At 45.2% G+C, this 24,722-nt stretch overlaps 1 protein-coding gene across 2 annotated transcripts in view; it reads right to left on the bottom strand.

Moving 5' to 3' along the window:
- RAI14 (retinoic acid induced 14) overlaps positions 1-24,722 on the bottom strand; it is a 145,037-nt gene that overhangs the window by 29,845 nt on the left and 90,470 nt on the right. For both annotated transcript variants that reach the window (XM_015410324.1, XM_015410325.1), the window contains exons 4-6: positions 6,060-6,148; positions 5,058-5,122; positions 3,805-3,862 (exon numbers count right to left, since the gene is read on the bottom strand). In XM_015410324.1, the coding sequence (XP_015265810.1) occupies positions 3,805-3,862; positions 5,058-5,122; positions 6,060-6,148 (212 nt within the window). The remainder of the gene's footprint in view (positions 1-3,804; positions 3,863-5,057; positions 5,123-6,059; positions 6,149-24,722) is intronic.

The following is a 24,722-nucleotide window of genomic DNA, read 5'->3' as shown; positions in this document are numbered from 1 at the left end:
TTTGAGCTTACTTAGGAGCCTTTGATGAGGAACTTTATCAAAAGCTTTCTGGAAGTCAAGGTAAGCAATATCTATTGGATCCCCCTTGTCCACATGTTTGTTCACCCCCTCAAAGAACACTAACAGGTTGGTGAGACAAGATCTTCCCTTACAGAAACCATGCTGAGTCTGCCTCAATAGGTTTTGTTCATCTATGTGCCTACTAATTCTTTCCTTAATCATGGTTTCCACCAATTTACCCGGTATCGACATCAGACTGACTGGCCTGTAATTTCCCGGATCTCCTCTGGAACCCTTTTTAAAGATCGGCGTGACATTAGCTACCTTCCAGTCCCCAGGAATGGAGGCAGATTTTAAGGAAGATTACATATTTTTGTAAGGAGATCCACAAGTTCACATTTGAGTTCTTTCAGAACTCTCGGATGTATGCCATCTGGGCCTGGTGATTTATCAGTTTTTAAGTTGTCTATCAGTTTTAGGACTTCCTCTCTCGTCATTTCAATCTGACTCAGGTCTTTCAACACCCCTCCCGAAATCAGCGGTTCTGGAGTGGACAAGCACTTCTCATCTTCCACAGTGAAGACGGAGGCAAAAAATGCATTTAGCTTCTCAGCCATTTCCCTATCATCCTTCAGTACTCCTTTTACCCCTTGGTCGTCCAAGGGCCCCACTGCCTCCCTGGCTGGTTTCCTGCTTCTAATGTATTTGAAGAAAGTTTTATTGTTGGTTTTTACGTTTTTTGCTATATGCTCCTCATATTCCCTTTTTGCCTGCCTGACCATGGACTTGCATTTTATTTGCCATAGCCTTTGTTCCGTTTTATCAGCCTCACTGCGACTAGCTTTCCACTTAAAAGTCTTGTTGGAGGTTTTTAAGTACTGATTGGATACCTACTACTCAGGAGACAGATTCGAGTCCAGTAGCAACTTAGAGACCATCAAGATTTTCAGGGTATAAGCTTTTGAGAGAGAAAAGTTTCCTTCCTCAGATACGTGTAGGAATGGAGATCTGAGTCTTTATATCTCAGTAAGAAGGTGGGAGGGGTGTTGTGAAGAATGCTTCTAAAGGATTCAAAGGTACAGTGCATACTGTAATCAGCTTGATCTGAGCAGAGGGGAAATGATGACGGGCAGAAAATCAGCATCTGTAGTGAGATCAGAATCCTATGCTCCTAGTCAGTCCCGGGGGGGGGGGGGGGTTACATTGTTCTGAAAACCACCCAGTTACCTCTGAAATGACTTGCTGGGGATATAATAATTGTGGTTCCTGCACTGGCTGGGGGTTGGACTAGATGACCCTGGCTGTCCCTTCCAACTCCAAGATCAAATAAATAAAGAGGATGCGTGGATTTAGCTTTGGATTCAGAATGTCAACAGGGACAAACACATATGACTAGTGCCATAAACCTACTTGGGAGTAAGCTCCCACTGAACTCAGTGGATCTCACGTCTGAGTAAAAGTGCAGAGGAGGGCAACCAAGATGATTAGGGGGTCGTAGCACCTTCCCTGTGAGGAAAGGCTGAAGAGCCTGGGACTTCTCCATTTAGAAAAGAGACGACGAAGGGGGGGGGAGATGGTTGAGATGTATAAAATTATGCATGGGGTGGAGAGAGTTGACGAAGAGAATTTTTTTCTCCCTCTCCCAAAATACCAGATCTCAAGGGCATCCAATGAAACTGATGGGCAGTAGGTTCAGGATGGCTAAAAGGATATACAACCTTACACAGAGAGTGATTAAAATGTGAAATCTGCTGCCAGAGGATGTAGAGATGGCCAGAGGAATAAACAACTTGAAAGGATGATTAGACAGATACATGGAGGATAAGTCTATCAACGGCTACTAGCCGTGGTGACTGAGGGGAACCTCCACATTCAGAGGCAGGAGGCAACAAAAGGGGAAGGCCTCAGCCTCTATGCCCTGATGTTGGCCATCCAGAGGAACTGGTTGGCCATTGTGTGAGACAGGACGGTGGACAGATGGGACTACTGGTCTGATCCAGCAGTCCTACTTCAGAGGCCTGTGTGGGAACGGATCACCTAACCCCCCATGAACCTGCCCAACCACTGTGGTCATCCTTGGAGGCCCTGCTACTGAGATTAGGGGGGTGGCAACCAAGGAAAGGGTCTTCGTGGTCATGGCACCAAGCCCCAGGGAGATTCATCTGTCCCCTTCTGTTGACATCTTCTGCCAGTGGGTGAAGTCTTTTTTGTTTCATTTGGCATTCCTTCAATGACCCTTCCTTCTAAACCAATGTCTTTATATGTATTTGTATGTATGTAATTATGTATTTTATTTCTGTTTTTAATTGCTTTAATGATGTGTGTTTGGGAGGGGGGGTATTGACTGTGATTGTTTGAAAATGCAATTTTATCATGTATGTTTTAAATTGTTAGCCATCATGGTAGCCCTTGTAAGGGCAGAAAGGCAGGATACATTTATTATTTATAAGGCTAGATACAGATTTTACAAGTAAATAAATGGTGGCCATGAGGTTTCTTAGCCCTGACCTGGATACTGCAGGCTACCCTTGTCTCATCAGATCTTGGTGGCTAAGCAGGGTCGGCCCTGGTTAGCATTTGGATGGGAGACCACCAGGGAAGTCCATGATCGCTACACAGAGGCAGGCACTGGCAAATCACCTCTAAACATCTTTGCCTTGAAAACCCTACAGGGCCACCATAAGCCAGTTGTGACTTGATGGCCAAATAAATAAATAAATAAATAAAGATAACGCTTCTCCTAGCATGTGTGACTTACTGGGGAATTACACAGCAAAGCTGCCCCTCTCGAAAATACCTCCAGACTATATTTTGACCTAAGTTGTCTACTTTTTATTAGTTGTCTAAAAGGGGAGTGGTGGCACAGAGGATTTATCCTCTGGTTAACATCTGAACTCAACAGAGTTGCTGTCAGTTCTAGCCTGCGCTGGTGTGAGCTACCAGCCTTGTCCCCAGCTCGCCATCCACCCAGCGGTTCGAAAGCTTCGGCGAGTAGATAAAATGGGTACCACTAATTAGAGAGGGTGGGCACACTAAACCCCCGTAGGGGAGGTGTTAGCTGACGAATGGAATGTCCAGCTTGGAAGCCTGGGAAAAGGACCTCTTCGGCATCAAGAAGCCTGTAATGGGCCAATCCGGCCAGGCGGTGGCAGTGCGGCGCTACGACTCAAAGCCAGCCCAGGAAGAACTAACGTCATCAAGCCAAGCCGAAATGAATGCCGCCCGGAACACGACTGAAGCCTACAGCTGAACAAAATCCCCGTCGGCTGCAAACGTGTGCGATTTAAAGAATTATATGTTGTCCTCCCTTACCCCATCATTGTTAGTCCTTTGTGAAAACCTGTGTAACTGTAAATTCCTCAGAGCCAGCAGCCCTGCAGGATTGAGCAATCAATAAATCAAAAGGTATTATTATTATTATTACTTTTCTGACAGAAAGTTCAAAGGGCAACTTCTGATATGAAAATCAGATGTGACAAATATTAGTTTCATCCCTCCACAATGATCACCTTGCAAGGCAAGACCAAAGACTGGCTGGATCATTCAGTCTCCAGTGATCAGCCAGATGTTTCTGGGATCTCACAAACCAGGGCAAGATAGAGGAAGCTACCTTCTGCTTGCTCCCCACATCTGGTAAGCATGAAAATATAAGTGCATGGGATGTGCCTGGATTAAGCAAAAGGCTGCATGGATTCCATGTACATTGCTAGCTGCAGGCTTGGGGGACGCACGATAGGGTTGAAATGACCTTAGCGTCTATACAGCACTTTAACACCGGTCACTGGGGTGAGAGAAAAACGTTACCTGCGTAGTGTAAAGCTGTTTTCCCAGAATTATCTGTGCTCTCTGGTAGACATTTAGCCTGTGGGATGGATTTTAAAAGACCACTGAGTTAGAAAATTAGACACAAAGCCATTCAAAGTTGGTTGCCATTAAGGAGGAATTTCTTCTGTGGGGTACTGACATTTCAGTCCTCTACACCACAGGGTAGACACCCAGAGTTTTAAAGAGGCCTGGGACAAAACTAAAATGGCGGTTCTTCAACTAATACACATCTCGTTCAAAGCAGGATAGTTTGCTCATACCCTGTCGAAATTCAAGTACACACCATAAAACAGGGGCATGAGCCACTAAGTATGAAAACAGTAATGGAAACATATTTTAGAATGAAGAAGAAGAAGAAGAGATTGGATTTATACCCCGCCCTTCACTTGGAGTCTCAGAGCGGTTTACAAACTCCTTTCCCTTCCCCTCCCCACAACAGACACCCTGTGAGGTGGGTGGGGCTGAGAGAACTCTGACACAAACTGCTTTTTTTCAAGGACAGCTGTGCCAGAGCTTGTGACTGACCCAAGGTCACATCAGCAGGTGCAAGTGGAGGAGGGGGGAATCAAACCCGGTTCTCCCAGATTAGAGTCCGCACACTTAACCACTACACCAAACTGGCTCTCTGTAAATTAGATCATTTACACATTAATCCATAAAAGCAGTTACCATAACAAACAGCAACCGAGAAACAGTCCCATGGGGGAATTAACGAGAGAAATGCAAGTATACGCACTTGTACACAGGAAGATTCTTCATTTAAAACATGCTGTCCAATGTCATTATGTATCAGACAACAACTTATTTTAGCTAGCATATTTTTAAATGCTTTCTATGATAAATGCAAGATTTTAGTTTGGCAACTGCTGCTCTTGTTACAGGTCAGCTTCACACCAAGTCAACCCCCTTCAGACATTATGGACTGAGCATGTATGTTATGAGTACAGAATGTATACCAGCACATTTGACAACTAGACACTGGCTCTTAATGGCAACAACCTTGATGTGTGCTGTACTGCCTGCTTTCCTTATGTTAAAAGTTCACTGTGGACAACAAGGTTTAAAGGATATTCTCATTTTCCTGGCCACAAAGGAAGTCACTACATGTTAAGGATTCCACTGCAGACCTGACAAGAATCAAGCAGCCTTTTAGAAGGAGAACTTACAAAGAATGCTAGCAAATACCGGAAGAGCGGAAGTGCTAGAAAAGGGAAACAAAAGGTATACTTCACCTGAAGGAGTCTCTTAACGCAGTCCGAGTGGCTGTTCTTGGCAGCAAGATGTAAAGCGCTGTGCCCTAAATAAATAAACAGCAATTTCAGATACTGTTTGAATTACGAAATGCACTATGAAAGCACAATTATACTTAATAGAAACACTGTACAGTGCTTTAAGAGAAAATGGGGACCTCCGGAGCTGAAGAGATTTGCTTTGTCCTTTGGTAAGCATACTTAGAGTATGCAATTCTATTCTATGATTCTATTGTGCAACAGTGGAATCAGCTGCCTAGGGATGTGGTGAGCTCCCCCTCACTGGCAATCTTTGAGCAGAGGCTGGACAAACACTGGTCAGGGATGCTCTAGGCTGATCATGCATGGAGCAGGGGGTTGGACTAGATGGCCCGTAGGGCCAATTCGGTGATTCTATGTTTCTAACTACTTCCCACTTTCTCACCAGGTGTATTTTGGCTACCTGTAAACACTACACAGCATTATGGCAGAAAGCAGGCTGTGTGTGTGTGTGTGTGTGTGGAAAAGTTCCAGGTTCAGCCTCTGCCATCTCCACAGCCTGAGATACTAGACAGCCACTGCTAGTCAGAACAAACACTAGGTAAAACAGATTAGTTATCTGTTAGCTCCATAAGGTAACTAAGAAGAAGAAGAAGAGACAGGATTTATACCCCGCCCTTCACTTGGAGTCTCAGAGCGGCTTCCAAACTCCTTTCCCTTCCCCTCCCCACAACAGACACCCTGTGAGGTGGGTGGGGCTGAGAGAGCTCTGACACAAACGGCTCTTTCAGGAACAGCTGTGCCAGAGCTTGTGACTGACCCAAGGTCACATCAGCAGCTGCAAGTGGAGGAGTGGGGAATCAAACCCGGTTCTCCCAGATTAGAGTCCGCACACTTAACCTCTACACCAAACTGGCAAAAAGAACACACACACAAACCGAAACCACGTTGAACGCAGAAAAGGCCCAAGAAGAACAGAAGAAAATAAAGAGACAATCTGAGTACCTGCTCCATCCTGTGCTGTGAGATCCACACCGTGACTTATCATAACCCGAAGGCATTCTCCATGCCCTTTTGTGGCAGCCAGGTGGAAGCTGAGAGAGAGAAAAACGGGTCATCAGGTTTATTGGCAGGCGCAGATTTCCAACTGAACAGGAATTATTTATTTATGTATTTATTAATTTTTCGTATTTATACCCCGCCCTCCCCAGTGGGCTCAGGGCGGCTTACAGAGGCAAGGCAACCTTGCCATAATAAAACAATAATATACATAATAATTTAAAAACATATAATACATCTTAAAAATCTTAATTGAACAAAGTGCTCAGTGACTTCCATAATCTAGGGATGACGGATCGTATGTCCGAAGTTCCAAGAAGACGGCAGAAGGCTTCTTCCATACTGAGATGTTTCCTCGGGACCTCAGGGCAGTGGTAGTATAGTAGGGGCGGCGGCTCCTACTCAAAAGCCTGGCGGAAGAGCTCCATCTTGCAGGCCCTGTGGAACTGCACAAGATTCCGCAGGGTCCGGATCTCCCTGGGAGCTCGTTCCACCAGGTAGGAGCCGCCACCGAAAAAGCCCTGGTCCTAGTAGCGGCTAGTTTGACATCCTTATTGTGTTACGTCTCCTCCTGAATTGTCCAGCCTGCCAGTTACAATCTGCCTCCCATGCCATGATCTCTGCACCCACCTGCAAAGCTAAGCTGGGTGGAGGCCAAAGATAGGGTATTTCCAGTGGTGGCACTTCACCTTTGGAACACCCTTCCCCTTGAGGTTCACCTGATGGCCCCACCTTAGTCTTGTGTAGGAAAAAGGCATCCAGATACCATCACGTTTTACATTCCTTCAACCCCCATTATTGCAGGGAAACACAGTGGGGACATGAGATGTTGTAAGAAGTGATCCAACATGTTACAGGAGAGGTAGAGGAAGGGACTGAGATGGGTATCGGTCTTTAGCTGCAGCCCCATATTGAAAATGATGCCCAAATCCACCCTGAATGTCCCATTCTGAATATACTAAACGCCTATCTCCACCAGTGTTCCCTCTAAGCAGAGTTAGTGTGAGCTAGCTTACAGTTTTTTAGCCTCCGACTCACACATTTTGGTCTTAGCTCAGGAAGGATGGCTCTAGAGCAAACTAATGTATACATTAGCCAAATTGCTCGCTCACAACTTCAATGCTAGTAGCTCACAAAGTAGAATTTTTGCTCATAAGACTCCGCAGCTTAGAGGGAGCACTGATCTCTACCGTACGAAATGAGCACAAAATACTTTAAATAGATGTAAGTGTTTAAAAAATGCAAGTGACAACAAAATGCATTAGAGCCCATTGGATGAATGGGCATTTGGATGACAAATATATTTATACGTAACGAAGAACTAAAACTTGTGAACCAAAACAGTGAACCAGATTTATAAATATTTTGTTTCCAAGAAATATTTCCTAAACCCTTCAACATGGTCGGGCATAGAATAGATCACACTGTACGGAATCTGGTTCCTAACTTAGGAGATAGTGTGATGTAAACATTAAAACAAAATGAAATCCATTAACTCAAAAGATGTTTACAAAAACAAAGAACAAGATACTTCAGAGGTACAAACATATGGGCCACACTTCTGGGAAGTTTGTACTTCAACTGTATTTGCAATAATTAAAACACTTCCAGAGCAGCAACTTGGCTCAGACAACGGCATTAAACTTTATGGCTAATCTCTTTGTTTGCATAAAAAAAACTGTGCCAAGCGTAACACACTTCAGCGTAATGGTTCAATTTTCATTTAGAGACAGGCAGAAAAAGCAAGCAGGAATCACACAAATTACACAGAATGGCCTTCAGTACTGATAAGGTTGCTATCTAGGGGGACCATGGCATCTGTCAACAATGCAAGCGTCCCTGGAGAAGGGGGACGTAAGCAGTGGACAGAGTAGACCCATCTTTGACCAGTTTGCAGTACAACAAATTACTCTTTGGATGTTCAGGAGTCTACAAAATAGAGCTAGCATCTCTATTGCTCTAGGAATTGCCATGCAGAATGTGGCTGCCCCAGCACCCTGAGCACCTACTGGACAGTATCTGTAACCTCAGCAACACTGAGTTACACAACTGTTCTTGCCGCTGGGGGCAGAGGCAGAATTACAAGCAAAATTCAAAGTTCGGTGGTTCTTAGATATAATCAAGATTGTGCTGATTTTTTAAAAGTAGTTTAACAGCATTTGTTATCTAGTGTTGAAAAGCAATTATTGTTGGAATAAAAGGACCAGACGCTGTCTCTTGCCCTCAGCCCGGGGGAGAGGGGTTACAAAAGAGTAATTTCGATAGACAGGCAAACTGTGGGTTTCCTTCCTGTTTACTGTTCTGCCTCTACCCCTTTTATGTGCAGACTGATACTCTCTGGGAAATTGTCTTCCTTCTGTTCACACTTCTCTCACTCACACAGAAGGAGGCACGTTGCTTTGGCACCATGGAACTTTGGCACCATGGATACTGGACATGCATCTCTGTATCTGCATCCATCATAGGTAGTTTAGTTAGATTCTATTTCTGTCCCTCACCTTTACTATCTAGAATGGAGTTCCCTAAATAAAGAACTCTTTATTAGTTTGAAATTGACAAGTAGCTCTGTGTAACTTTGCACAGAACAAAGAGAAGCTTCTGGTGCGTGTACGCCTTGTGCACTCTGCTACAATAGGATACAGATGACTGGCTATACCAGTGAATCCATCTAACAATTATAACAGTGCTATCAATACAGGGGGACATGATGATGCTACTGAGCAACCTGTACATTAATCCTTTGCTTCCTGTTTCTCCCCCTGCAGAGGGAGATACAATTTTTGGTGTATTCTTAACCAGAGGAATTTATTCCTAGCATAGTTAATACACCCTTATAATTGTTTCAGCACTTCGATACAGAAGCAGTACTTAAAGGTTCCCTTGCTCGAAAGCCAGTCGAATCCGACTCTAGGGTAGCGGTGCTCATCTCCGTTTCAAAGCCGAAGAGCCAGCGCTGTCCGAAGAAGTTTCCATGGTCATGTGGCCGGCGTGACTAAACACCAAGGTGCACGGAACGCTGTTACCTTCCCACCGAAGTGGTACCTATTGATCTACTTGCAATTTCTTGCTTTCGAACTGCTAGGTTGGCAGGAGCTGGAACTAGAGACGGGAGCTCACTCCATCATGCAGCACACTCGGGTCTCGAACTGCTGAACTACTGACCTTCCACAGCCTGCAGTTCAGCATCTTAACCACTTGAGCCACCGCAGCTCCTGAAGCAGTACTTAACCAGTACTTAACTAGTGATATAGATGTCCCCAAGGAAGGACTAAACTGAGGGTATCATACTTCGGTCACATTAGGAGAAGACAAGAGTCACTGGAAAAGACAACAATGCTAGGAAAAGTGGAAGGTGGCAGGATAAGAGAAGACCCAACATGTCAACATGTCAAGACCCAGTCAAGGAAGCCACAAAGGCCCTCAGTTTGCAAGACCTAAGCAAGGCTGTTAATGGCAGAACGTTTCGGAGGACATTAATTCATAGGATCCTCGTAGGTCAGCGATTTGATGGCATTTAACACACACACACAAGAAATACCCGGTCCTGAGCTAGATGGCCCAACCAGCACCAATCTCGTCCGATCTCAGAAGCTAAGCAGGGTCACCCCTGGTTAGAACTTGGAAGACCACCAAGGAAGACAAGGGCTGCTACACCGAGACAGGCAATGGCAAATCACCTCTGTACATCTTTTGCCTTGAAAACCACACAGGGTTGCCCCTAAGTCAGCTGTGACTTGTCGGCAGTTTCCACGACCACCAAGGAATACCCAGCATGTCGTCTGGTCTGCAACACGGCATAGAGGGCTCTGTCGGGGTGCAGCTGTAGCTGTCTTGCCTGCACTGATCCTGTTACACCTCTCTGGACCACCAATAATCATTCAGAATTCTGCTCCTCGCCCGATGTGGACCGCTAGCAGTTGGTACGCTGATTTACAGCAAACTACAACTGTGTTACACTATGACATGCTTAAGGAGTAGTTAAATCCCACTGAATAAAAAAGGGACTTACTTCTGGGATTCATATGCATAGGATTGCACTGGGTGTCTGAAAAGCCCTTAACAGGAACATCCAGGTACAATATTCGCTACTCATCTCAGGGCAAAAGATTACCATTAAAAGCCAAAATTCCTGTGTCCATTTAATTCTGGATGCAGAACTGGTTTTTCTCCCTTTTCAAGTGGCATTGTTTGGAGTACACTCTGAACTCTTGAGCGCTTATCTAGAGGCTTATTTTGAGTGAGAGCAGACTATTTCTGTCCCTCCCCCCCCCCCCCCCCTTTTCTTGGGAGTGTATGTTCAGTCCTTGACTTTAAGAGAAGCAGGGCTGGCTTACCAATGGCTCAGTGATTTACGCCTTCCGGAGAGATAAATACCTTTTTACACAAACAAATGAGATTGTGGAAATAAGGATACTGCTCTGTGGAGGCCTCTCCTATAGTGAAGTTATCAGAGAACCCAGAAGCTCTAAGCCAGGGGTGTCGAACTCATTTGTTACGAGGGCCAGATCTGACATAAATGTTACTTTATCGGGCCAAGCCATGTGTGAAAATGTAATGCCAGGTACTGGAAATATAAACTTTATAAAGGACACAGGCTCTGCCCCCCCCCCCATGTAGTAGCTTCTCCAATCCTCACTGAGGTGCGGTCAGAGGAGGTGGGAAGGAAAAAACACCACACCTCCTCTTTCTCCACCTTTGCTGCCATTTCCCCCCCACACACTATTTTACCTCCGCCTCATAGCCCTGCCCCAGTCATTTCCTTTCTATTTCTTGACAGCTTTGACCACGCGCACTTGATCACATATGCTTGCTTGCCCACTCCCTATCCCCAGCAGCCTCCTGCCTTCCCTCCCTCACGCCAGTTGCTTGCAGGCCGGGTAAGAGCCCTGGATGGGCCGGTTCCGGCCCCCGGGCCTTATGTCTGACACCCCTGCTCTAAGCAGTCATTGCTACAGTTAAGCCATCCAGTCACCTACCAGGATACAGCAGTAGAGGTGACAAGATGGTGAAGGATGAGTAGCTTCATCTAACTACTCTGAGGCCTTTAGGGTTTTTTAAATTACATTTTTGACTGATTCATTACAAAGATATGACACCTTCGATTGCAAGGTTAACAGCTTCTGCTCCGGATGGAGCAGAGAAAGGGTCCGCAGTCTTTTTGAGCAGAGAGGCACCTTTGTGATTCTGTCCGTGTGGGTGGGCACAACCGAAACCGGTTGCCACAAAATGGCTGCTGGAGGAGGCACAGCCAGCCAGCCAGCCATCAAATGGCTGCCACACATTGCCTCCAGTCGCACAGTGAAGCGCCTTATGCTGCGGTAGCAGCTGCTGCCAAAACAACCTTTTCAAAAATCTGCACAGCCAATCATATCTCCAGAAGCCTCGCTGGGCAACAGCCCCACCTGGCCCCGCCCACTTTCCAAAAACACTTGGCGGGTGGCCAGGAAAGGTGACGGGGGGGCACCATGCTAGGTACCATTGGAGTAGAGCTTCTTCTGTATTTCCATGAGGTTTAAGTAAAGTTTGGGAGAAAGGGAGCCGCTCTCCCCACCCCCTCCAAACAGGGGGCTCCTTGCATCCAGCGGTTTCTGCTTGAACAAAGCCATAGCCACAACCCAGATGCAATCCAGTTCACAACCAGGTTTAACACTGCCCTGGTCGTTGCAGCAAACGCAATACCCAAGATGTTCCTTAAGGCCAATCCAGACACGCACGTTCACTGACTTGCAATGTGTGAACGAGGAACCACAGATTATTCAGAGAAAGAACAATTCAAAAACGATACTTCACATAACTGGAGACTATATTAGCACATTCACCTGAGAGTCAAACATCAAGAGATCAAGCAGTATAAATGACTTATATGAATTCATGTTCACAATATCTATTTCTGGGGTGTGGCAGGCTACAATCTGAGAGATCCAGGTTTGAATCCCTACTCTGCCATGGAAGCTTGTTGGGTGATCTTGGGCTGATAGTTACAATCAGGGCTCTAGTCGGGGGGGAGCTCTCAGGTACGGAGCTCCGGAAGAGAACCTCTAGGGGGCGGGGCGGTCACGTGGTGAAGCCCCGCCCCCTTCTTTACCCCGCCCTCTGCTTCGATCCTCATTCCGTTTGGGAATGAGGATGAAGCAGGAGGGTAAGTAGCCGGGCCTTCTGACACACTTCCGGTGATGTCAGGGGGTGTGGCCTTCTGTCACTTCCGGTGATGTCAGGGGGCGTGGCATATGCAAATAAGTTATACTAATGAGTTATGCTAATGAGCTCCGGCAGCTCTTTTTCTACAACAAGACCCCTGGTTACAATGTTAGTTCAACCTACTGCACAGAGGCTGATTTGAGAATAAAATGGAAGAGAGGAGAAGTATGTATGTATGTATGTATGTATGTATGTATGTATGTTACGAGGGCCGGATCGGACATAAATGTCACTTTGTCAGGCCGGGTCATGTGTGCCAGAAAATGCAATGCCCGGTACCGGAGACGTAAACTTTATAAGGGACACAGGCAAACCCAATTAACAATATTATTTTTTACTCAAACTACAAACATGCTTAAAACATTAGCGCTCTTACAGTATTTCCTTACAGTATCTCCCTGATGCCCACCTTCCCGCTTCCACCGCCCATTAGGCATTAGCACTGGGACCGTATACAGGGATATAGTCCACAGCCTCTGTCATCTGGCAATAAAGGAAATCGCTGCTTGCAGGCTGGATAAGAGCCCTAGATGGGCCGGTTCTGGCCCGCAGATCTGTACTGAGGAGAAAGGCAGAGTAAATAAATAAAATTCATCCTTGGCATTTAATTGCAGGTAGGTCAGGGGAGAGAGAGAAAAGGTTGTAGGAAGACAGCAAGAAAATGCCTCCACATTGCGCTTGATCAAAGAAAGAACTGAAAGCTACAAAAGAGTTTGGAAGGGCGGGGCAGAAGCATAAATTGCCATCTCCATCCTAATAAAACCAAGAGATTCAACAGGTCCACTCTGAGCAGAGCTTTATTACTAGGTTACAGATTAACCATGCTTATTAGAGTTAAAGCACTATATGGAGAGGGGCGCTGTAAATATTATTATAGAATGGATGCCATAATTCCACTGATTTGTTACCCATCTAGCCTAAGTCTTTCCATATATCACAGGGTAACACACGCGCACACTATACATGCGTTAAATGACAGCATTTTCAAACAATTTAGGAAGCTTTCATTACCCTTCTCATCTTACATTTTGCCTCTTGAACCGGGCTGCAAAACGGATGGGAGAAAGACAGTGAATTTTTTTAAACACACACACACACCAAAGAGCCCAAGGACTAACTAGGTTTGTGTATTCCTAGCTGGCTTAGCCCAGCGGCAGCAGTAAAATATTGAATACAGAGCCTGCCTCGAGACGCTGGAGTAAGCACATCAGTATAAACACACAGCGGTTTGTCCCTCTGTGGATCCAACAGAAGTGTGAGAAACCACTTAAACTGAGCTTGGAAAATTCATATTTCATGCAGAGGTACTTATGAGAGCTGGTTGGCAGACACTGAGAAATAGAAGCAGACACTACTAATAAAGGGGGGGGGGGAGCTCAACAACCACCTTCTAGTATCTTAAAAGGCTTCAGATTCAGTAACAGAAGTTAAAGAGTGAAAAATCAGGGAGTGTTTTTCTAGGTTCCGTTTAAACATACTCTTGATTAGGTCAGTCAGTTTCAGTGCAGACAGATAAAGTGTCAGATGACTTTTCTAAAAAAATATTTCCATGCAAGCTAAAGACACTTAATAGCTAGAACTGACAGTTTTCAGACATCAGTCACGTATGTGGGCCAGTGTGGTGTAATGGTTAAACTGCTGAGAAATCCAGGTTCGATTCCTCACTCTGCCATGGAACTTCACTGAGTGTCCTTGGGCCAGTCACTCTAACTCAGTCTAACCTACCTCGCAGGGTTGTTGTGAAGACAAAATGGAAGAAAGGAGAACGGTGTAAGTGGCTCTGGGTTCCCATTGGGGTAAAAGGTGGGATATAAATAAAATATATCAGGATGAAGAGAGACATTCAATGTCTGTATATCCCATTTTCACTCCGCGAAGAAGAAGGAGGAGGAGGAGATTGGATTTATACCCCGCCCTTCACTACCCAAAGGTGTCTCAGAGCGGCTTACAAACTCCTTTCCCTTCCCCTCCCCACAACAGACACCCTGTGAGGTAGGTGGGGCTGAGAGAGCTCTTGACAGAAACTGCTCTTTTTCAAGGACAGCTCTTATCAGACCTATGGCTTGCCCAAGACCATCCAGCCAAGTGCAAGTGGAGGAGTGGGGAAACAAACCCGGTTCTCCCAGATTAGAGTCCACGCACTTAACCACTACACCAAAGAGATCAGGACTGCATACGTAATTCTCCCTTCCCTAGTTTATCCCCATAACTAGCCTGTGTCAGTTAGACCCAACGGTCCAAGGTCCCTCAGGATGCTTCATGGATTTGAACTCGGACAGGTTGTCAGCTCCAAGTTGGGAAATACTTGGAGATTTGGGGGGTGAAGCCTAGGAAGGGTGGGGTTTGGGGAGGGGAGGGACTTCAGTTGGGAATAATGCCACAGAGTCCACCTTCCAAAGTGGACATTTTCTCCAGGTGAACTGGTCTCTGCTGCCTGGAGATCAGTTGTCATCCCAGGCGATCTCCAGCTACCGTCTGGAGGTTGGCAATCCTAACATATACCCTTTTTCGTCCGACACCCTAAACCACCATATTTTATCAGCTCCTGAGCGCTAACACCACTTTTTGTTTAGGTGCCTGGGATTAATTGTGACAAGATTTTGGCTTTTGAGCAAGGGAACCTTTACCTGCTACTTCTTGTTCAGTAAATTGCAGCATTTGAATTTAATTACTGATCTTGGTTTTTGTTTTTGTTTTAAGCAGCAGTTTCTTTCTCCCCAATCTACTGCTTGTTCAGGGACTTTGGTGGTGGTGGTGGAGGAAAGTACCATCAAGATGCACCCGACGTATGGTGACCTTGTGGGGTTTTCAAGGCAAGAGATGTTCAGAGGTGGTTGGCCATTGCCTGCCTTTGCATAGCAACCCTGGACTTCCTTGGTGGTCTCCCATCCATATACTAACCAGGGCCGACCCTGTTTAGCTTCCGAGATTTAACAAAATCAGGCTAACCTGGGTTATCCAGGTCAGGTTTCTTGGCATTTTGGGCTACTGGTTTCTAAGGCAGATCTGAAGTGGCATTTGCCAGAGTATCCAGTAGATGGTGCTGTTGTGTGACTTGACCTTGTCAGGAGAGCATCTTTTTAAAACCCTGGTTGGAAACGTTCACTCAGCAAAGGTTGGAGGGCCAGAAATAACCAGCTCCCTTCTTCAGCGTGCCCCCACAGCAGCCATGGGCAAAGGGCACCAGAAGCAAAGGTGCTCCTCTCTTCCCCAGTGCACTCCACAACAGAGGCTCTGGCAAAGCACGCATTATGCACCTCAGCAGCTCCCATCAGTGCATGAAACAAGACCCAGGCATATAGAACTGAACCTTTTAGGGGCACATGCTGAAGGTTCTTCTGATTTTTTTGGAGTGGTGATGGGGAATTAAGAGCCCTTTGACTCTAACATAGTGGAATAATGTTCCAAACTCTTGGGGCCACATCGAGTTCCTAGCCTATCAACTTGCTTACCGTGAACATAACAGCCAAGAAGTTGGACAGCCCTAGTTATTAGAAAAGAAAGGTGAGGGTGAAGGAGAGCTACTTATAAAATTAAACATCTAAGTAGAACCTGCGGTCGCCCAATGAAACTGATCAGTTCCCAGTGAAATTGATCAGGGTGTGTCTGTCTGTCTGTCTGTCTGTCTGTCTGTCTGTCTGTCTGTCTGTCTGTCTGTCTGAAAGAGAACCACCTTGCTGCCCAAGCTGGGCTAGAGACTTTCTTTACCAAGAGGCTGGCTAATCACAATTACAAGAGGGGGGGTGTTTAAAGGCATCTGTATACCTTTAACCAGGCAGTGCTACCACCAGTCCTCTTGTGTTCCTCCAGTCAAGAGATGGAGGACAAGCTCCTGACCTTACCAGGATTAACTAGGGAATCCTCCCTGCAAGGTTGACTCACAGCAGGAGACCCACAGGTTATTCTAGAGGTAGGAACTGTCGGGCTCAGCACTAGATTGTCTTATTGCAGCAATGGAGACAGAAACCAGAAGTTGCTAAATAAAATATATTTATTAAATGCAAAGAGTATTATTGTAAAAAGTGCACTATTACTTAAAAGCTTACTGTGAGGAGAAACAAAAAACCCCCTAGAGATCAATAAACTAGCTAAACACTTGCAGAACCTTGGTTCTCAAAGAACAAGATGTTACCCATTCAGTTCTGGGTCCAAAGTGTGCTCCGTCTCCGGAGTCCCAAATGCCAGGCTGGTTGGCTTCAGCAGTCACGAGTTTCCAAGGTGGCCAAAAGTGAGCAGAGCGATGTTACATGCCAGCTTCACATGCAACACCATCATGCCCCCTGAATAGATGTTAAAGTAGCTTATTTATCAGTTGAATCCCAATCCGTTGCTTGGCCTCTGCACCAATTAGGGTTCGAACAATGTCTTCCAGATACAAGACGGCCAGTCAGTGAAAGGTTGATTTCACTGGTCTCTGGTCATGTCAGATCTGCAGTTTCACACCACCATCCCCTTCCCACAGGACTTAATTGCTTTGGAATGTTAATGAGGGAAGCCAAGGCCAGAGAAGAACTTCATCTTGCAGGTGCAAGGATGTTCGCTCTCCCCCAGCAGGTCCATGTGAAACTAAGGAGACTTAAAGACAACATTTTTAACAAGGGCAGACTGCAGCCAGACTGAGCCAGACTTTTAAAGCAAACTCCATTTTGAGTGAGCCAAAGTTCTTGACTGGGGGGGGGGAGCATTTCTTTATACAGTACTTAATTTGTGGAACTCACTGCTACAGGATGCAGTGATGGCCCCCAAACTAGCTAGATAAGGAAGCAAGATTAGACAAACTCATGGAATTTCAAGATGTCAATGGCTACTAACCAGAGTCTAAACGGAATCTGAATATTAGTTGCTTTTGGGGGGGGGGGGGTGGGACAGGAGGGAACGATGGCCTCCATTCTCTGGTTGGGGTTTTTGCAGGGACCTCTCTTAGGTCACTGTGGGAAACGGGACACTGGCCTGACTTGGAAAGGGTACGCCTATGTTCTTAAATGTGGTCCCATGAACTCCTCTTAGGAACAAAGCAGTTTCAATCTGATCATTTCTGGATCCGCTATGGAAGTGAGTAATACATTAAAAGCGCAAACAAAACACAAATAGCATCTAATTAGTTTCCTCCTCACTCTTATAGTATTCACTGTTTCCTCCAAAAAGAAAAAAGTACAATGAGACAGAGAAGTTTAATTTTACACTCCTACAAAGAGCTTGTAACTGGCTTGGCAGTTCTTACACTGATTCTACACTTTGCTGTACAGAAGAGAGTACAAAACACAAAGCTGTATTACACAGGCAGTACATTTAAAAAAAAAACAACAACACTCCTTTGATTAGAGATGTTGTGTGCCCCTTGAGTGAAGACGATTAAGCTGCTGGACTTGCAGAACAGGGCATTTACAGTGGTGGCCCCTGTTTTAATTAACAGTCTATTCCAGGAAGTTCACATCACCCCTTCTGTACTGGAAACTGCTAAAGTCTGAAGCCTACTGATGGTTTACTCCCTTAAAACACTGTTTGATTAGTAGAATTTGTATCTATGCATCTTCTTTACTGATGCTGATTGCTGTTTTTGATTATTTTAAAGTCATTTAAATCACTGCTGTTTTGTTTGTATGTTACTGTGTTCTTATGTTTTTCTAATTTTATTGATGGATTTTATTTTTCTGTTCATTTAGTTTTAGTTGCCTCCAAGACTGATTTTGTTCAACAGAAAGGCAGGATTATAAGTGTTCTTAAACAAGAAAGAGGACATGAACTTCTAATGTAAACTTGTCAATATAGACAATGTTGACTTTTTTCTCTTGTTACAGATTAAAACAATGGTACCAGAAGCAATGGTATTCCCAGTAGTCATGTATGGCTGCGAGAGTTGGACTATAAGGAAGGCCGAGCACCAAAGAATAGATTCTTTTGAACTATGGTGCTGGAGAAGACTCTTGAGAGTCCCTTGGACTGCAAGAAGATCAAATCAGTCAATCCTAAAAGAAATCAACCCTGACTGTTCCCTGGAAGGCCAGATAATGAAACTGAAGCTCAAATACTTTGGCCACCAAAGGAGAAGGGAGCACTCACTGGAGAAGACCCTGATGCTGGGAAAGATTGAAGGTCAAAGAAGACGGGGACGGCAAAGGATGAGATGGTTAGACAGTGTCATCGATGCAACGAACATGAAATTGAGCCAACTTCAGAGGACGGCGGAAGACAGGAGGGCCTGGCGGGAGCTGGTCCATGGGGTCGCAAAGAGTCGGACTCGACTGTGCGACTGAACAACAACACCAGGTACTATTTAATCAACCTTATGTCTTTATGGCCCTTATATCCTGAGGTTACCCATCATGAAACATGAAATTGAGCAAACTTCAGAGGACGGCGGAAGACAGGAAGGCCTGGCGTGATCTGATCCATGGGGTCGCGAAGAGTCGGACTCGACTGTGCGACTGGACAACAACAACCCATCAAATAGACTGACCTTGAAATAAAAAGGATGGAGGGTGGAGAAGATAACCTTTCATGGATTAGGTCTTGGATTCAGTCAGATTAAACTATAGCAACTGTCACCAGAAGAGCGATATAAAGGCTCAGACATCTTTGGCATGGGTTCACAAATGTGATTGCTAGGTTTATTTTTAGTTCCGATATTTATATGCTGCATGGTGCACACGGTGATTCACAAGCCAACAACAAAAACACAGTTGAAACACAATCTAGCATCAGCTAAAAATGACCAACTATAACAGCATCTTTAAAACCAGAGAAGACCAAAAAAAGTTACTATTCAACAGGAACAACAAGCATACAAACTACGTAAAAAGCCAGCTGAAAATTTAAAAACAAATAACACAACAACCTTTTGTCTAGTACCAAAATATGTTCAAGGATGGTGCCAGGTGCAGACAGAGGACATTCCAAAGCCAAGGGGTCACCACTAAAAAGGACCTGCCCATTTCAGTCACCACCCTTATTTTTTGAAGGCAAGAACATGAAGGGACTGAGATATAATTCAACACAGTTTCCAGGTAGGACTATATGAATCAAGTCATCCTTCAGATACCCTGGACCCAAGCCAGGCCCTGGCCCTTTCTTACACACCTAGGGAAATGCTGATTGCCACTTTGGAGTCAGGAAGCAATTTTTCTCCAGGCTGGTTTGGCCAGGGATCCTGGAGGGTATTTTTTGTCATCTTCTGGGCGTGGAACAATGGCCACTGCAGGTGTGGAGGGGGACGTGTTTGTGAATTTCCTGCACTGTGCAGGGGGGTGGACTAGATGACCCTGTAGATCCCTTCCAACTCTATGATTCTAAGCCATACAAGGTTTTATAAGGTTAAAATCAATGCCTTTGAGGTGAGACCGGAACCAACAGGTAACCAATGGAGAACTAAGCACAGACCTTATAGTCTCCCTTCTGTACTAAATGAAGCTTCTAGACAATCCTCAAGAGGTGTCCCCATAGAGTATGTTATTTTACAAAATTTATACCCCACTTGTTTGCCCTCATAATGGCCAACAAGGCAGCTAGCAAAGTAGAACATACATAATAAAATTACATCTTAAAAACCATTAAAACCAACAAGAAACCTATCATTAGAACGAGAACTAAAATACACACAAAACCATAAAAACGACAATTAAAACATTGGGCAGGAAGTAGGAATCACTGAGGGAATACCAAATAAAACAAAAGTCTTCACCTGCTGGTGGAAGATGGCAAAAGAAGGAGACAGATGAGTCTCCCCGGAGGGGTGTGTGTGTTTGTTCTAGAGTTTGGGTGCCATTAGTGAGAAGGCTCTCTCCTGGGTTGCCATCTACCTTATCTCAGGGTTTCAGAAAACGACAGGTAACGGTACAGTAATTTCACAAAAGCATGGAGTACTAAGGCCAGATCAGACTTTTGGAGGAAAGGTCACAGCCAGTGAATCAGCCAAAAAATGTTAAAGACACTATATATATCATAAGGTTGTAGTTGATGTCCATGGAATTTAAGAGAGTTTTCATTGTATACATTATGCTGCATTGCATTGTTTTCTACTTGTGTAATTCGGTGTTATTAGATTACAGTATGTAACATGTTTTGCTGCATTGTTAGCCAATCTTAGTGCATGTTCTCTAATTCTGTTTGCAATCACTATGGAGTAATTTGTTGGCTGTATATATTATATTGTTCTTACTGCATTGTTCTTAGCTGTAATCGACTTTTGAGCCTCAGCAAGAAAGATGGATATAAATGGTCTAAATCAATAAATAAAGCACTACAGATAACTGCAGTCCTGGATTTAAGAGCATTGTAAATTCCAAACCTGCTCCTTCAGGGGAGGGGAAGTACAACCCTATCCAGAGCTGGCCGGCTCCCAATTCTACAGTCAGCACTAAAACGAACCGTGTCTCAGTAATCTGGATTAAGCCTCAATTTATTGTCCCTCATCCATACCACAGCCAATGCTCCCTCTGAGTCTTGTGAGCAAAAATTCTACTTTGGGGGCTACTGGCATTACAGTTGTGAGTGAGCAATTTGGCTACTGCATAAATTAGTTAGCTCTGGAGAGAATCCTTCCTGAGCTAAGACAAAAATGTGTGAGCCAGAGGCTAAAACACTGTGAGCTAGCTCACACTAACTCAGCTTAGAAGGAACACTGACCACAGCTGTGTTCAGACAGCAATTCAGAACTTAACTGCCATGATGCAGAACAAAGTTCTTCTGGCCCTGTCTCCTGGACAATTAGTCAAGCATTAAAGGGACCATCGAGTGGGGTGCCCCAATGAACACCCCAGCCAAATAATCCAGAAGTACAGAATGGCTGATGGTATGCAGGATCTCTGAAAGGTCCATCGGAACAAGAGGCACACTCTCCTTTTCATGTGCCTGGCAAAAAGTGCAACTGAAGAGCACTTTCTATGTCCAAAGCAGGACTGCCACAGGAGGTGTTGGTGGCTACAAGCATGGACAGCTTCAAGAGGGAATTAGATAAGCATATGGAGCAGAGGTCTATCAGTGGCTGTTAGTCACAAGGTATAGATAGGGACTCTCGGTCTGGGGCAAGTGATCCTCTGTATTCTTGGTGCTTTGGGGGGGTAGTGGTCCTCTGTATTCTTGGTGCCTGGGGGGGGGGGGCAACAGTGGGAGGGCTCCTAGTGTCCTGGCCCCACTGGTGGACCTCCTGATGGCACCTGGTATTTTTGGCCACTGTGTGACAGAATGTTGGATGGGCCTTTGGCCTGATCCAACATTGGCTTCTCTTATGTTCTTATGACTGGAACAGGTCTAGAAGTCAGTACTTTTATGACTGGAGCCACCACCCACTCAAATGCATGGCCCACAAAGGTGATTTTAGCAAACTGCATAGTTATTTAGAGGTGGTGTAAAGAGTTTTATGGAGACAGATTCATGGAGGACACGTCTATCAGTGGCTACCAGTCATGGTGACTAAAGGGAACCTCCATGCCAAGAGGCAGTAAACCTCTGAATACTAGTGTCAGGAGGCAACATCAGGGGAAGGCCTTTCCCTAACACTGGCCCTCCAAAGTAACTTGTTATCCCACTAGATTCTGGTTCAGTAGCACCTTAGAGGCCAACAAGATTTTTAGGGTGTAAACGTTTGAGAGTCAAAATCACTTTTGTCAGATTCTTGGGGAGTGTGTGTGTGTGAAGTCCTGTTAAGTCACAGCCAACTTGTGGCAACCCTGTAGGGTTTTCAAGGCAAGAGATTAACAGAGGTGGTTTGCCATTGCCTGCCTCTGCGTAGCGACCCTGGTATTCCTTGATGATCTTCCATCGAAACACTGACCGGGTCCGACCCTGCTTCGTTTCTGAGATCTGATGAGACTGGGCTAGTCTTGGCTACCTAAGGCACTACTGGACTCTAGTCTGGCTCTTCTACTGCAGACCAACACGACTATCCTGAAACTCTCTTCACGGTTAGCCATTGCGTGAGACAAGATGCTGGACTAGACGGACCACCGGTCTGTTCCAGCAAGAGTCTTCTGATGTTCTTAAAGGGCGGCAGTCCTGTGCCAGTCTTTGGGGAGACATTCAGAAACAGCAGCATAGATTCACGTTGATTCCGAGTGTCATCAGAGCCCTGTGAAAGACTCCTTTCCCCACGTCATCTGGGCCCCCCCCCGAAATCTAGGAGGAGATGTGAGCCAAATTCAATCACAAGAACTTGTCCAAAAATATGCAGATGTCGATTCCAGGCAGTGTTCCCTCTAAAGCTGAGTTAGTGTGAGGTAGCTCATAGTTTTTTAGTCTCCAGCTCACACATTTCTGTCTTAGCTCAGGAAGGATGGCTCCAGAGCAAACTAATTTATGCAGTAGCCAAATTGCTCACTCACAACTTTAATGCCAGTAGCTCACAAAGCAGAATTTTTGCTCACAAGACTCCACAGCTTAGAGGGAACACTGATTCCAGGTGTCTCCAACCTTTTTGAGCCTGTGGGCACCTTTGGAATTCTCACACGGGGCATCGAGCACAATCACAAAATGGCTGCCACAGGAGGCAGAGCCAACCTTAAAATGTTAGGGATTGAGGTTACATACAACTCTAATACTAACTCGACAACATTTCAGGCACAGGTTCTGTTTAACAGGATGCCTTTTAATCTGTACAGCCAATCTGAAGCCCTGAGGGGGGAAAACCCCACCTACCTCCCAGCAGGTGACTGGGTTGGTGGGCACCATGGCACTGGAAGACCCCTGGTCTATTCTCTGATTCCCGAAACAAGGTAAGGATAATTTTGCAAGCAACTACTAGCTCGCCCCCACACATCTATTTTTATAATCAGCGTCCCTGAAGGAAAATAAGAAAAGTTTAGCTATTTTTCTTCCTTGCAGCTGGCAACAAAATGTTACCCTAACAAGTACGTGGGGGGAGCTGAACTCTTGTAAAAAACTGGATTCAATTTTCGGCTCTGCTCTGGTAAGCACCTCCATTTCCCCACAAATATCGAAAAGCTGGCATTATGGGGCACGTGGTCTTGTTTGTTAGAAGCAGCAGCCTGTTTCAATTTTAGGGGTTTTTTTCCTTCTCCTCCTCCTCCTCTTTTTTTTTTTTTTTGCATTTTCAAGTACAGGAAACATAAACCATTTTGTAGGGCACAAGACATCTGTTGAATCTTGTTTATATCCCGCCCCTTCCCCATTTACTATTGCAGGGAAATTGCTTGATAGTAGAGAATGTTCTTTATAGAGGATATCATTCTCCCAAGTCTTGCAATGCCGAACCAGCCAGCTATACTTGGAAGAGAGGAACATGACAAAACCAACATCTCCATTTTACCATGGATGTCCCTATCAAATTTAGGCTTTTACTGCTCATGTGTGTGAGAACTGGGTGTTAAGAGCCACTAAGTCACTTCCAACTAATGGCTGCCCTATGAATTAATGACCTCCCGAATCATCCTATCACTAACAGCCTTGTTCAGGTCTTGTGAACGGAGGGCCGTGGTTTCTTTGATGGAGTCAATCCATCTCACATTGAGCCTTCCTCTTTTCCTGCCGCCTTCAACTTTTCCTAGATTGTCTTTTCCAGGGACTCCTGTCTTCTCATAATGTGAACAAAGTACGATAGTCTCAGTTTAGTCATTTTAGTTTCTAGGGAGAGTTAAGGCTGGATTTGATCTAGAAATCACTTATTAGTCTTTTTGGCAGTCTATGGTAGTGAGATTAACAGAAATATGGTAGTGAGAACTACTGAACAGCTATTTACGTATACAACAGAAACAAGAAATAAGATCAGAATGTAAGTCACTGATTTCATCCACTGGACTTGGTCGGCCCTGAAACAAGTGACTGGGAGGAATCCCCCACTGAAGAAGACTCAGGATTGGTCTAAACATAATGCTCCCCCCACCCCCCATGTGAACTATTAATCTGTTTCTTTACCTGCTAGGGTATAAATATGCAGGGAATGGCTGATAGCTACCTGAAGGGAGATTGTAGCAGAAAAGTTAGCCATACTACTTTTTGTTCTTGTGAAAAATGAAGAGTAAACAAAACACTATGGTCTGGGATGCCAAAGTGCCAGAAGTATGAAGACTCAACTGGATCAGTTTCAAGCCGTCCAACCCAAACATACATATGCCCTTACACACATGCCCATGCTTTCAAACTCACCCTATTGCCCAATCAAAGTAACCTCTCAGCTTCTGAGAAGGTTCCCAGTTTGGTGTAGTGGTTCAGAGCGGTGGACTCTTATCTGGGGAACCAGGGTTGATTCCCCACTCCTCCACATGCAGCCAGCTGGGTGATATTCGGTCAAGTCACAGTTGTCTCAGAGCTATTCTCTCAAGAGCAGTTCTCTCATAGGTCCCTCAGCCCCACCTACCCCGTAGGGTGTCTGTTGTGGGAAGAGAAAGGGAAGGAGATTGTAAGCCACTCTGAGACTCCAAGTGAAGGGCGGGGTATACATCCAACTCTTCTTCTTCTTCT

This window comes from Gekko japonicus, unplaced genomic scaffold (genome assembly GCF_001447785.1).
Source record: "Gekko japonicus isolate JY-2015 unplaced genomic scaffold, Gekko_japonicus_V1.1 scaffold1490, whole genome shotgun sequence".
In the NCBI taxonomy this organism is placed as follows: domain Eukaryota; kingdom Metazoa; phylum Chordata; class Lepidosauria; order Squamata; family Gekkonidae; genus Gekko; species Gekko japonicus.
This window is presented reverse-complemented; position numbering and strand designations above follow the sequence as displayed.